At 43.0% G+C, this 12,918-nt stretch overlaps 1 protein-coding gene across 1 annotated transcript in view; it reads right to left on the reverse strand.

The window, feature by feature from the left end:
* Positions 1-304: 304 nt before the first annotated feature.
* Positions 305-12,918, reverse strand: part of RXFP1 (relaxin family peptide receptor 1) — a 421,535-nt gene continuing 408,921 nt past the window's right edge. The window contains exon 18 of the mRNA XM_089670400.1: positions 305-4,345. Within this exon, the coding sequence (XP_089526526.1) occupies positions 4,050-4,345 (296 nt within the window). The 3' untranslated portion in view covers positions 305-4,049. The remainder of the gene's footprint in view (positions 4,346-12,918) is intronic.

Genomic DNA, 12,918 nt, shown 5'->3' on the forward strand with positions numbered 1-12,918 from the left:
CTTTATCTGTAGAAAAAGGAGGTGGTGGCAGTGTGAAGGGTTAATTGCGTAATTAACCTGACCCAGTAACAATCGCCCAGGCTGCCGGTACATTGATTGTGGTCCGTTAGCTGGAAAATCGTTGTGCTGGGTGTGCCATTGTTACACACATCACATCGCGGTTTTAGATTGGCTAGTCCTTCGGTCACGAGTTTGGGTGAGAAGCTCTGGGGTCTGACACCACGATCGTGACAGCATCCACCATGTTTCCATTGTTCATAAATGCCCCCTTTGTCATGCTTGATTGAGAATAATTAAAACGACAAGAAGTGAATTGGACCTTTATTTCTGCCAGTGTGATTACAAACACAAGTCTTGTCAGCAGCTGGTTTGGCAGCCCGATGGCTGTTGAGTGTCCCTGGCAGACAAAAAGCAAGAAATAAAATAGTTCTAAGTTATGAACATTTATGTCTCCCTGGCCGCCCACTAGGTGGTTTATTGCCATTGGTGCATGCTGGGGAGGGCTATAAAATATTTGGGGAGACCTTGAAAAGTTATCTTTGCCTCCCAGGCCTGTGGTACTGCTCTCTTACCTCTCCAAGTTGGCTGCCTAGGAAAGAATGGTAGTGTGCTAAAGAGAAGCCTGAAGCTTCGGCCATCAAATGTTCTACTGTTGTGCTGTTAGTTGTAGTCAGGGGATGAGGTATAGAAAGGTACTTGTCAAGGAATGCGCATATCTATGCGCAGGCACAGAACCCGTAAGCCCTTCTCATGGCTAATTAGCGAATGCGCGATAGTGCACATAGGTGTGCGCAAGTGCGACGGCACATATGCGCCAGGCGGGCTATTTAAGCTGGGCTAGTGCCTTGCATTAGTGCCGTTTGGTCTAATATTTTGAGCACCTGTTACATGTGATTCTATTGCTGATCTGATCTGTTATTGACCCTGCTTGAACGCTGCCTGTACCTACCCCTGGCCTGCCCGTTGACTATTATTCTGCCTGCCATTTATGCTTACTTTGCCTGCTAGTTTCCGACCCGGACCGCCTGACCTTGTCTTACTCTGCTCCTGCACCTGAACCGGCTTATCCTTACCAGTATCCTGTTCCTGTACTTCTGCCTGTGTGCCACCTGCCAGTCTGCTCCTGCACCTCTGCCAGAGTGTCATCTGCCAAGCCGTTCCTACACTTCAGCCAACTGCTCCTGCATTCCTGATGCACATGAACATCCATCCACAGAAGTCCTACCAGGCATTCGTCCACCTCTGTGCTCCGGCGCTCCCTGTTACTCTACCAGGGCTCCTGAGTCAGAGCTGCAAGAGAGGCCTCCCTCCGCACTTCAGGTTCTACTAGCAAGGTACGTTATAATATTTCTGGTCTGGAGCACCAGGATAAGGACTGCTGATGTGCACCCTGGGAAGCTACTGTCATTGGGCCTTACAGGAATTTCAGGTGGCTCATCCAAGGGCTAAGTGTGTTACACTGAGGTTATTCTAAAACCTTTTTTCCATTCTGACTGCAAGTAGACTTGGAAGTCTACATTTTTATTATAGGTATATAAAGGCCCTAAATCCTTCCCCCTGAGTTTATTCTGCCTAATAAATACTGTGTAAATTGTTCACCAGTTGAGGACACAGTACATGCTACACACACCCAAAAAACATAAGGTACACAGTACATTTGTCATCCAGGCCATGCATCCAATGCGTTTCGCCCCACCCAGAGGTCTTAGTCATGGAGCCAAAGGCATTGAGTGGTGTGGCCTGGATGGAGCCAGACTGAATCTGCTTTTCATTCATTCGTTTGACACCTGGGCTCTTTTGGAGTATGGCAATTTGGATTACTTCTGCCTAAAAGCAGGTTGGTTGGTTGGTCTGATGTTATTTACATTTATAACATTCGTCATAGCTGGCAATAATTATTTTGAGTATGGCCATGTAAACAGCTTTTTTCATGCCTCATCATACCCCTTGAAAAATATAACATGCTATGCTAACACTTTTCAAGATTCAAATGACACACTGACTGAACTAGTTGCAGTCAGACTTTTTTCCCACATAATTTGCATGTGGACATTCAAGGTGACAAAGCTATAAATAGTGGGAGAGTAGATCATTACCAGTGAGACTTAAGGTATTAGTTTCATTGACAGTAAAATCAGTTGTGGCTCAACAATAAAAAAGAAAGTTGCCTGGGGTCAATGAAATATAAAGACTTTGCGTTTCATTTGCTAATATATTAGTTCTTAGAAAATACATTTCTCCCTGGATTCCTATATTCACAACTTAAATTATTTATTATAGCATATACTGAGATCTGAAGAAAAACTGAATTTTCCATAAAGTTGAATTTTGCAGTCTGCTAGATTCAGTCCGTCTCCCAGTTGACAATACTTGAAGATTGCAATTCGCTCTGGTGGGGAAAGTTTTAGTGTTACCACTGTTGCTAACTTGGGTGATTGTTGGTGGGCTCTATATATTTTTCAACTCTACTAGTGAAATATTTCAACTAAATAATTCACAGTTCTACCCAACAGCATTGATTTTCACAAACCAAATTGATGATATCACACTTACCCTATGGTCTCTCCCTACATGCTGTTTACATGTTTTCTCTGTGTTTGCATGGGTTTCCTCTGGGTACTCCAGTTTCCTCCCACACTCCGAAGACATGCGGTTAGGTTATTTGGCCCTAGTATGTGTATATATGAATGTGAGGTAGGGACCTTTATATTGTAAACTCCTTGAAGGCAGGAACTGATATGAATGTACAATATATATTTATACTGCTGCATAAATTAACAGTGCTATATAAATACCTGTAATAATATACAAAGTAATCAAATATTTGGGGCATCCAACTTTTGAAGGAGAAAAATAGCAATAATAATATAGCGTATACAATTGCAACAGAAGCCATATTGTAAATGAATGTTATTACTTTTCCTTTTCAAACTGCTGAGCTAAATTTTTTTCAGAAAAATGTAATGCAATATGGCAACCTGGAGGCCTTTTGTAAGCAGTTGCTGTATGGAACACCCCCAGAAATGTCATTTCCTGCTTGTGTGATTGGCTTACTGATTTTTCAAGAAGTCTGCACAGTCAGATTTTAGGCATCCCTGCAACAAAAATTTTCCTTTTTTGGTGAGATACTCCCAAACGATTCATCACTGCTAAAGGGATGCAGACTCAGCATCTTCCTCATTAGAACACTGAAGGTGCAACAGCTGATTAATAATGAAAAAGAAACTCCCATTCAAATTCATTTTGCAGACAACAAACCGTTTTTTCTTCATTGCAGAAACAGGTAGGACTCTGCAACAAAGTTGTTAAATCTATACACAATTTGCACAGATCATTACAGTAGCCCAGTCAGCAGCAGTCTGTTGCTGCATTAGCAGTCTTAAAAAAAAAATATGGCTTGCAATCCTGACGGCAGTTGTTTATATGGGTGAAGAGTGTTCCTGCACTGATGGGTCATAATCATCCATCTTACTGGAAGCCCCCTTGAAAAACACATTTGCCTGGATTGACTACAGTGTAAAAGTTGTTGCTTCAAAATGTATATTAATAAAGCGGTCCTTGCCAAATGTCACTTTGTTTCAAGTCTGTGTAACTGGCAAACATATGTACCATGCTATCATTGCTTAGTTTTTGCAAAATTTCATTTGATAAATGTACATGACCTAGATAACCTGCTCCTGGTATTCAGAGATAAGATACAGAGAATGGTCATGCTGTATTGGAACATGTAAGCCCTTGTATGCAGGTATTATGGTAATAAAAGTAGTGATTTAGATTACATTGGAAGCCTTGATGCTGTGTAATCATTCCTGTGATTCAACTTGATAGGGCTTTAACCATGGAGCAATGGTAACCATTTTTCATACCTAAAATCTCTTAGACATTTCTCTTAGCAACATGTTTTCTCCCAGTATAGTACAGAGAGATGCCTGCCCCAGCCATTGGACAGTGATCTTTATCAGATTATTGGTCTGACCAGCTACTACCCCTGACCTGAACAATCGGTCTTCTTTACCTTTGGATGGTTACAAATAATCAAGTGTTTGCTGTTATGCATAACTCAGTCTTGAAGCATGTGTAGCGACTGACACCTCTGAGTCCGTGTACAATCCTGGGCTCATTACCTCTGGGGAAATGTCTTGCAGTGGCAGCATTTCCACCCAGAAAAATGACGGCGTGTAAGCCTTTTGTCTGCTTTTGCTGCCAATAGAATGTTGTTGTTTGTAGTTGCTCCAGATCTGACAGATCATTTCTTTAAATGGCCTGGTTGTGATAGTGTACAGAATAGGGTTGAGAGCACTGTTAATTGGTAGTATGAAGATCACCACCCAAGAACTAATGGAACCTGAAAAAAAGACACAAAATATTAGAGCAAAGAGTCAAAGTCTGCAACGCAAAACTTTTTTTTTAAACACCTAATCACTGTGTTAATACTGGTAGAACTAATCCAGTAGGAGTCGCAGGAATACTGTCCAGGTCTTCCCCAATTACTTTGCCCCCCAGTCAGGCACATAGGCTCATTCACATGTTTCTCCAATACCCAGTCTAGGGGTGTTGTTTTTATTTTTGGAGAACATGGATAGGGATGAGGGAGATGAGTGTGAAATTCCAAAAATAGGAACTGGGTACACTTGAAGACTTTATCTAATATTCAGGGCAAGTCAGAGTCCATGTTTGAATAAAATAGTGGATGACAGCTTTAAGGCAGTAGTAAAAGTGGTACTAGTAGCAGTCACTTCTTTAGAGACCCAGAACAGTGTCCCTTTAAAGTGTTACTAAACCCACAATAGTAAAATCAGTCTGTATATACAGTAAAGCATGCTTGTTATACTCACTGTGGAACCTAAGGGGTTAATCCTCTGCATTGTGTAAAAATGCTGTTTGATCCTGACCTCTCTGATCCTCCCCTACTTCCAGTGCCCCCCCCCCCCCACACTCCTGATAAGACATATTGTGTGTAGTCACTCTGCACATGCTTTAGGTGTGTATTGCAAAAAGGTTTTTTTTTTCTCTTGGGAGACTGCATGTGATTAGCACAGGACCAATCAGCACTGTCCAGATAGAGGTCAGGGGTCCTGCATCCTCCAAGAGCAGAATTAAAACTCCTCCTGCAAGCTTTAACATGTGCTCGGCTGGACACTGATAGAAGTCACAAGACTGCTCTAACTGCTGATGAGAAAAAGTATTTAGCAGTTTTATATTTACTAAAATAATTGCACTTCCATGTTCTGCGTACTGTTGGAGATCAGATAGTGAATGCAGGGTCCTGGGTTTACTAACACTTTAAAGTAGGCAGGGCAGACAAATCTCTTTGGAACACCAGCCGGTGCAAGACCCCCAGTTGACTTTCTAGCACCAGAGGGGGCTAAACAGCACACAGTCTCTAAGATCCTTTAGGGATGTCTGTACTCATAAGAGTAGGAACTGGCTGCCTACTCTTGCTACATGAGGCCGGGCATTTGCGTGCACCAGGAGGACCCCAGGACCCACTGCACCAGTGTACGGTCTGACAAAGGGTCCAAGGATTTCATCTCGATGCCTAATGGCAGTCAGGGTGCCATTGTGTGGCCCAGCCTTTCTCAACCGGGGTGTCTTGGCACTCTGTGGTGCCATGTGGGGTCGTCAGGGATGCCGCGGCATCTTGCTTGAGAATGGCATTCAGGTCCAACTCAGCTCTCACAGAACTGCCAAAGTGTAGATCGACAAAACAAGCTCTTGATCAAGGCAGGCAGAAGGGGCAGCATCACCAATGGAATGGGTCCTGCATCAACCAGGAAGAGACTGAAGCCCACTGGCAGGGGGAAGTCCAGGAGACATCTGGCAGGGGGAAGTCCGTGTAGATGGGGATGCTGGACACAATGTGGGGGGGGGGGGGGAGTTCCTGGATGCCTGTACTGCGGGAAATCTGCTGAAGGCAGGGGAGATGCAGAGAGTGACGTTGAAAAGGTGATCAATGATAGCACCAGTACCAACACAGATGGCATCAGTGGTCTGCACCAGGTGAAGCTGATAAGACTGCACATCCCAGAGGTGACAGGCAGAGACAGTGCCCAAGACAGAATGCTCTGTACTTTGTTAGGTGGAGGCTGCTATTGCTGTGATAATGAAGTATAGGTGTCTCCAGGTCAGACAGGCAAGGTACTAGTATCCAAGTGTTGCTGGTGACATGGGGATGCCCAGGCTTGCATGACAACGGTGAAAGTCGCAGAGAAGGCATGTATTTGCTTACTGAAAGGGACAGATTTATACTTTTGCCCTCCTTCCTAAAACAACTGTTTTATGTCACTCTTCTAATTTCCTGCTCAGCAGTATACAGAATGTATTTATGTGAATGTACAGTATGTTTATATGCATGTATGTACATTACATTTCATTTTGACCCCTAATCATGTACAATCAGAATTGCTTTTCTAGCATTCATTCAAAATGACGGCAAGGACTGATGCTTCTCTAAAATGCGATCTTGATGGATCGCTTTTCAGAGGAATTTGACATTGCACATGGTTGCAGGGAAGTTGCAGTGTGATCCCCTTTACCTGGGGGTATAGTTCTTGCCACAGCCACAGCATGTATACGAACATAGCTGCTAAGGGGCAGCAGATGGGGGTAGTAAAAATGCTTTCCCGACACGCAGTAATGTGAACCAAGCGTTCGACTACGGTGTCTTGAGACCGAAAATACTTTTCAAGGGCACCCTGACTGGAAAAAGGTTGAGAAACACTGGTGTAGCCTGTAAAGTTCTGTGCGGCCCTCCGTGGATATGCCTCCCCAGACCATCACTGACCCACCACCAAATTGGTCATACTGAACAATGTTACAGGCAGCATAACATTCTCCACGGCTTCTCCAGACCCTTTCATGTCTGTCACATGTGCTCAGGGTCAACCTGCTCATCTGTGAAAACCACAGGGTGCCAGTTGCGAGCCTGCTAATTCTGGTATTCAATGGCAAATGCCAATCAAACTCTATGGTGCTGGGCAGTGAGCACAGGGCCCACTAGAGGACATTGGGCCCTCAGGCCACCCTCATGAAGTCTGTTTCTGATTGTTTGGTCAGAGACATTCACACCAGTGGCCTGCTGGAGGTCATTTTGTAGGACTCTGGCAGGGCTCACCCTGTTCCTCCTTGCACAAAGCAGAAACCGTATTTCAGGATTCACTCATACTATAGCTATAATTTATATGTGATTCATGATGGGCCTGTGGATTTAAGATTACACACAGCTGCTTACATTTAGGCTAAAAGGCACACAGATATTTAAGGAAATGACTTAAGCTGAAAATTTGAATTGGAAATTAGTACCTGATAACTTTAATTTCCACAGGGTACAAGGTGGCAATTCTAAAATTAATTCACTGGAATTGTAAATGAAATGCGTGCAGTCAGGAAGGCCCAAGCAAAATGGTACAATTAATTTTTTTCCTTAACATTCATGCCGTATGAACCCAGGCAGATTACCAGGAACTGTATGGTATACTGCATCTTAAAGCGCCCACTCCTTACATGACAAATGTAATGTGATGGGTGATAATTGGAGTTCTCTTATGTTGCTCCCCCTCTGTTTTACATTTTTTTGCACTTCTTCATTCTGTATTTATTTGCTGGACAATATTTTAAAAATCCATAGATTTCTTAATACTTAAGATCGGACAAATTTAATTCTAAACAGGCACAGAATGAAGAAGTGGTCAGGTATTGTCTCGCTTTCTATAGAAAATGAAAAATGTGTAGTCTTTGCTGACAATTTTGGGCTTAATTCACAAAACTTCAACATCAAGCAGTCAGCTCTTTTCACGTGACTGCAGTTTGAAAATTTAAATCTGTAAGCCCCGGTCACTTTTGCCTTCAAGAAGGAGCATACACTATACACACGCATACAGTTGTGTTCAAAATAATAGCAGTCAGACATCACTAACCTGATCAATCACTGTTTTTGGTAAAAATGATATTTCTACATGGAAAATAATTTACTAGCAGGTGTAGTAGAGTAATAGAAATTCAACAGACCCAACAGTCATGACATGCATGCTGCTGATTCTGTGTAATTGAATCACTAATTGAAAGGGGCATGTTCAAAATAATAGCAGTGTGGAGTTCTATTAGTGAGGTCATTCATTCTTTGAAAAACAGGTGGCAATTATTGCCCTTATTTAAGGAAGGAAGGCAGCAAATGTTGTACATGCTGGTTACAGTGCATTTCTCTCTGAAATTCTGAGGAAAATGGGTCGTTACAGACATTGTTCAGAAGAACAGCGTACCTTAATTAAAAAGTTGTTTGGAGAGGGGAAAACATATAAAGAAGTGCAGAAAATGATAGGCTGCTCAGCTAACATGATCGCAAATGCTTTAAAATGGCAACCAAAACCTGAAAGACGTGGAAGAAAGCGAAAAAACTACCATTCGAATGGATACAAGAATAGCCACAATGGCAAGGACTCAGCCAACAATCAGCTCCAGGAAGATCAAAGAAGGTGTAAAGTTACCTGTGAGTACTGTTACAATTAGAAGACGCCTATGTGAAGCCAAGCTATCTGCAAGAAGCCCCCGCAAAGTCCCACTGTTGAAAAAAAGACGTGCTGAAGAGGTTACAATTTGCCAAAGAGCACATAGACTGGCCTAAAGAGAAATGGCGCAACATTTTGTGGACTGATGAAAGTAAAATTGTTCTTTTTGGGTCTAGTGGCCGGAGACAGTTTGTCAGACAACCCCCAAACACTGAATTCAAGGCACAGTACACTGTGAAGACAGTGAAGCATGGTTGCGCAAGCATCATGATATGGGGATGTTTCTCATACTACGGTGTTGGGCCTATTTATTTTTTTTAGAGGAACAACACAAATTTGATATATTTTTCTTCATGTTTTGATTTGGAATAGAATGTGTAGTGTTCCCAATGCATTTGTGTGTATGGAAATAAAAGCTATTAGAAGGATTTTGAGCTTTATTCACTTTTTTCAACACACTGCTATTATTTTGAACACAACTGCCATGATTACCATCTATACCACATATTTACTGCCTGTACTCCCTTCCTCTTCTCTTTTTTTGTTTATAATACCCAGACCTGAAACAAAAATAAAATGGAAAAAAAAGAGAAAGGGAAAAAAAATTGCCCCAGGACATACCTGCTTGCACGGAAATATGCACTCTCCCCTTTACCCTGTGTCGCTCCATTGATATAATCACATCGTCCAATTCCTATTTAACACAGCTCTCTGAATACAGGGGTTAAACAGAAGGATCTCCACCCTAGACCATACAAATATTGCATTTCCTCAATCCATTCCTTTAAAGAGGGAGAATCTGATGACTTCCAATGTCTTGGAATAATCACTCTAAATGCCATCAGAAAAAAACCTAACAAGCCAGCCTTGACGTCTTTCAAAGAACCAGGAAGAATAGACAGAAACCCTACTTGGGGGGTTCTGGCCATTTTTAGCCCTGATAGATGATAATATATGCCAAATATTCTGTCCACAATGATGAAATCAAGACCACCACAAATGTAGTAGCATGCCCACATTGGACTGACATCACCAACATTTATCAGACTTCTGGGGAAATATTGTTTGCAGCCCAACAGTATATTGATACCATCTAGATAGCATCTTAAAATGCCTGTACTCCCTATATACTCTATATACCCCAATCCCATACTACCTATATACTGAATATACACCCATTTATCATCTACTGTATACGCATCTAATATCCCATATATACCCTATTTACTGCCTTTGCCCGTATACTGCATGTATCCCCCTATACACTTGTATACTGCCTATATCCTCCTATACCCCTTACATACTGCCTATACCCCTCTATACCAACTGAATATTGCCTATATGCCGCTATACCTTTTTATTCTGCCTATATCCCTCTTTACCACCTTTTATAATGCCTTTATTCTTCTATACCTAAACTATACCCCCTATATACTGCCTATATTCTTTTTGAATGGATTATACCACCAATATACTGCCAACCAACAACACTGAGATCCCTCCACACAGAAATCTCTAAACACAGAAACATAGAGATCCAACAACACATGATTAATTATTCCCAGAACAAGGAAATCTAATTGCCCACAGCCTCTGTCTATCCTCACCCTTACTCAACAGATGGATCAGATACCTCCTATAGTACACTCCGTGGTGCAGCAGAGCTCCCACTCCTGAGTCTATTTCTGGCTATCCTTAAAGATAAGCCTCTAGTATCCTTTCCTGGTTTGAGTTTTTCACTCAATTCTGCTGCAGCCTCATGCCTCCCCACTTGCCATTGAGGCTATTAATGGGAGACCTCTACAGCCTGCCCATGTGACCCATGAAACTGCTCCATTGATCATGGCTGTAGGGGCTCTTCACCATGAGATAATCCAATTCCAAGTCATTTCCTCCCCTCATTACCCAGTTGTCATTGGTTGTCCTTGGTTACAGAACCACAATCCTTAATTTGATTGGCATAGAGCCGAGGTTCTGCCACGGTCACCAGGATGCACTAATACTTGTTTTAAGAAAGTGAGTAAGGCCTTAAACACGCCTTCAGTCTCTTCTTTGCCAGAGGTGTACCAGGAATTATCTGATATCCTTAACAAAGGTCAGGCTGGTATTTTCCGCCACATCAGCCTTATGACTACACAATTGTTCTTCAACCTGGTGCCATTCCTTCTTGTGGCCGGGTTTACCCCCTGTCTGTCTCGGAGGATAAGGCTATGGAGGAGTATGTTGTGAATTTACTATCTCAGGGGTTCATCCACAAATCCTCTTCTCCTGCTGGTGTTGTTGGTTTTTTTTGTAAAAAAGAAGAGTGGTGAACTTAGACCGTGTAGCGATTATAGGGGTCTAAATCGCATTATTATTAAAAATGCTTATTTGATCCTATTGATAGCGGAATTATTTGACCACCTCAAGGGAGCAACGGTCTTCACTATACCCGATTTAAGAGGGGCATACAATCTTATGAGGATTAAAGAGGGCGACGAATGGAAACTGCATTTAATACTAGGTGTGGACACTATAATTACCCCATAATGCCTTTTGGTCTCTGCAACGCTCCTGCAGTTTTCAAAGAATTTATTAATGATATCCTTCAAGGTATGCTGCAGCAATGTGTGGTGGTTTACCTCGATGATATTCTCATATATTCAAAATCCCTAGAAAACCACCACACAAACATCTCTTGTGTGCTACAGAGGTTGAGAGATAACCTGTATTGCATGTTTGAAAAGTGTGAGTTTAATCGTGAACAGATTACATTTTTGGGTTAAGTCATATCTGCTGCCGGGTTTTCGATGGACCCAGAGAAACTGTCTGCATTCTTACAGTGACCTCGACCCATAGGTCTACGTCCTTTCTTGGCTTCACCAATTATTATTGGAAATGTATTCGTATTTCTCTTCTCTGGTCAAACCCATGACTGATATGACCAGAAATGAGGGTGAGGGGTGTGTCTGGCAGACTCAGCGGATAGCACTCAGCGCTAACAGCGGCTTCAGCATGACTTCAGTTCACACAAAATACCTGATCTCCAGCCTGTGACCTTCCCGCAAGAGTCCTACACCATGTCCAAATGAATGAAGCTGGCAAAACAACTGCAGAAGCTGACAGTTGTCTACTGCACAGCGGGTCCGACCCATAGACAAGATGGTGCCGGCAGCTCCTGAAGTAGCACCACAAGGTCCTCCTCCTCTGCAGACAGCCCTGGAAGTGAGCTCTGATCTGCAGTCTCCTTCCCTGCAGCTCCAAATGGTGACTCTCCCATTAGAGTTTGTACAATAGGACTCTGCCCCACGCCTGATCTGATCCTTAAATACAATTATGACTGCCCACTCTCTGCTGGATATGGCCTTCAAAATCTTGTCCATCAATGCTAGAGGCTTAAACAGCCCATACAAGAAGATAGTGCTTCAGAAAGCAAACATTACATAGAGATATAATTTGTGTACAAGAAACACACTTTGCTGCCCTCAAAACTCCACAACTGAAGTTTAAGCACTTTGATCAACTTTTCCTTGCAGCTGGAGATAAAAAAAAAATGGAGTCTCGATTGCAAATCAAGATGCCCTCCAATTCAACCTGCACAAGGAAGTGGTGGATCCCCAAGGGCGGTAACTTATCCTAGTTTGCGATATCAGTAAAACTACCTATACCTTGGTAAACCTTTATACAACTAATTGTAGGCAACTGCATTTTTGTAAACATTTGCTCCGTCAAGTATGAACCCTCCTTAAAGAACACCTGATCATAGGGGTAAATTTCAACATGGTTGAAGACCCCATCATAGATAATTCTACGGGTAAGTGTCCACCATACCAAGCCTTGAACTAGTTCCTGCACTGAAATGATTTTTGGCGATGAGTCCGAAAAGGACTACGCATACTACTCACCATCTGGAGCCAGTTGCTCCCACATAGATCTCTTCCTTTCTGACAAATGGACTCTCCATAATAACTCCTCGTCTGCCACAGGAGACAAACGTAGCTGCTGACTTTTAAAAAACGGCCACTTACCTGTCCCTCGGTCCCGCGGTGTGTCCCCCACAGCCCGTTTCACCGGCCGTCCTGTATTCCAGGAGGCCGGCGTCTTCAGTGTGGGCACCTGGCTGTGATAGCTTGCGGCTTCACAGCCGGGTACCCACTGCGCATGCGCAAGTAGTGCTGTGCTTCATGAATGGTCTTGCAGTCTTCTGGGACCTGTCACGTGTCCTAAAAGACTACAGGGAGGGAGGACACCTTCCGCTTAGCGATCGGACCGGAAGTGGGAGCGGATACCTGTCAAATTCGGGTATCCGCTCCCCCGCCCCCCAAAGGTGCCAATCCTTAATGGGGAGCGGGGTAGCAGTCCTTAAAGAAGAACTTCCCCTTTTGGGTGGAGCTCCGCTTTAAAATGGTTAGTTTATTTTAACTAGACAAGTTGT

Source organism: Staurois parvus, unplaced genomic scaffold (genome assembly GCF_062004578.1).
Source record: "Staurois parvus isolate SC_StPar_1 unplaced genomic scaffold, SC_StPar_1.0 ptg000090l, whole genome shotgun sequence".
Taxonomy (NCBI): domain Eukaryota; kingdom Metazoa; phylum Chordata; class Amphibia; order Anura; family Ranidae; genus Staurois; species Staurois parvus.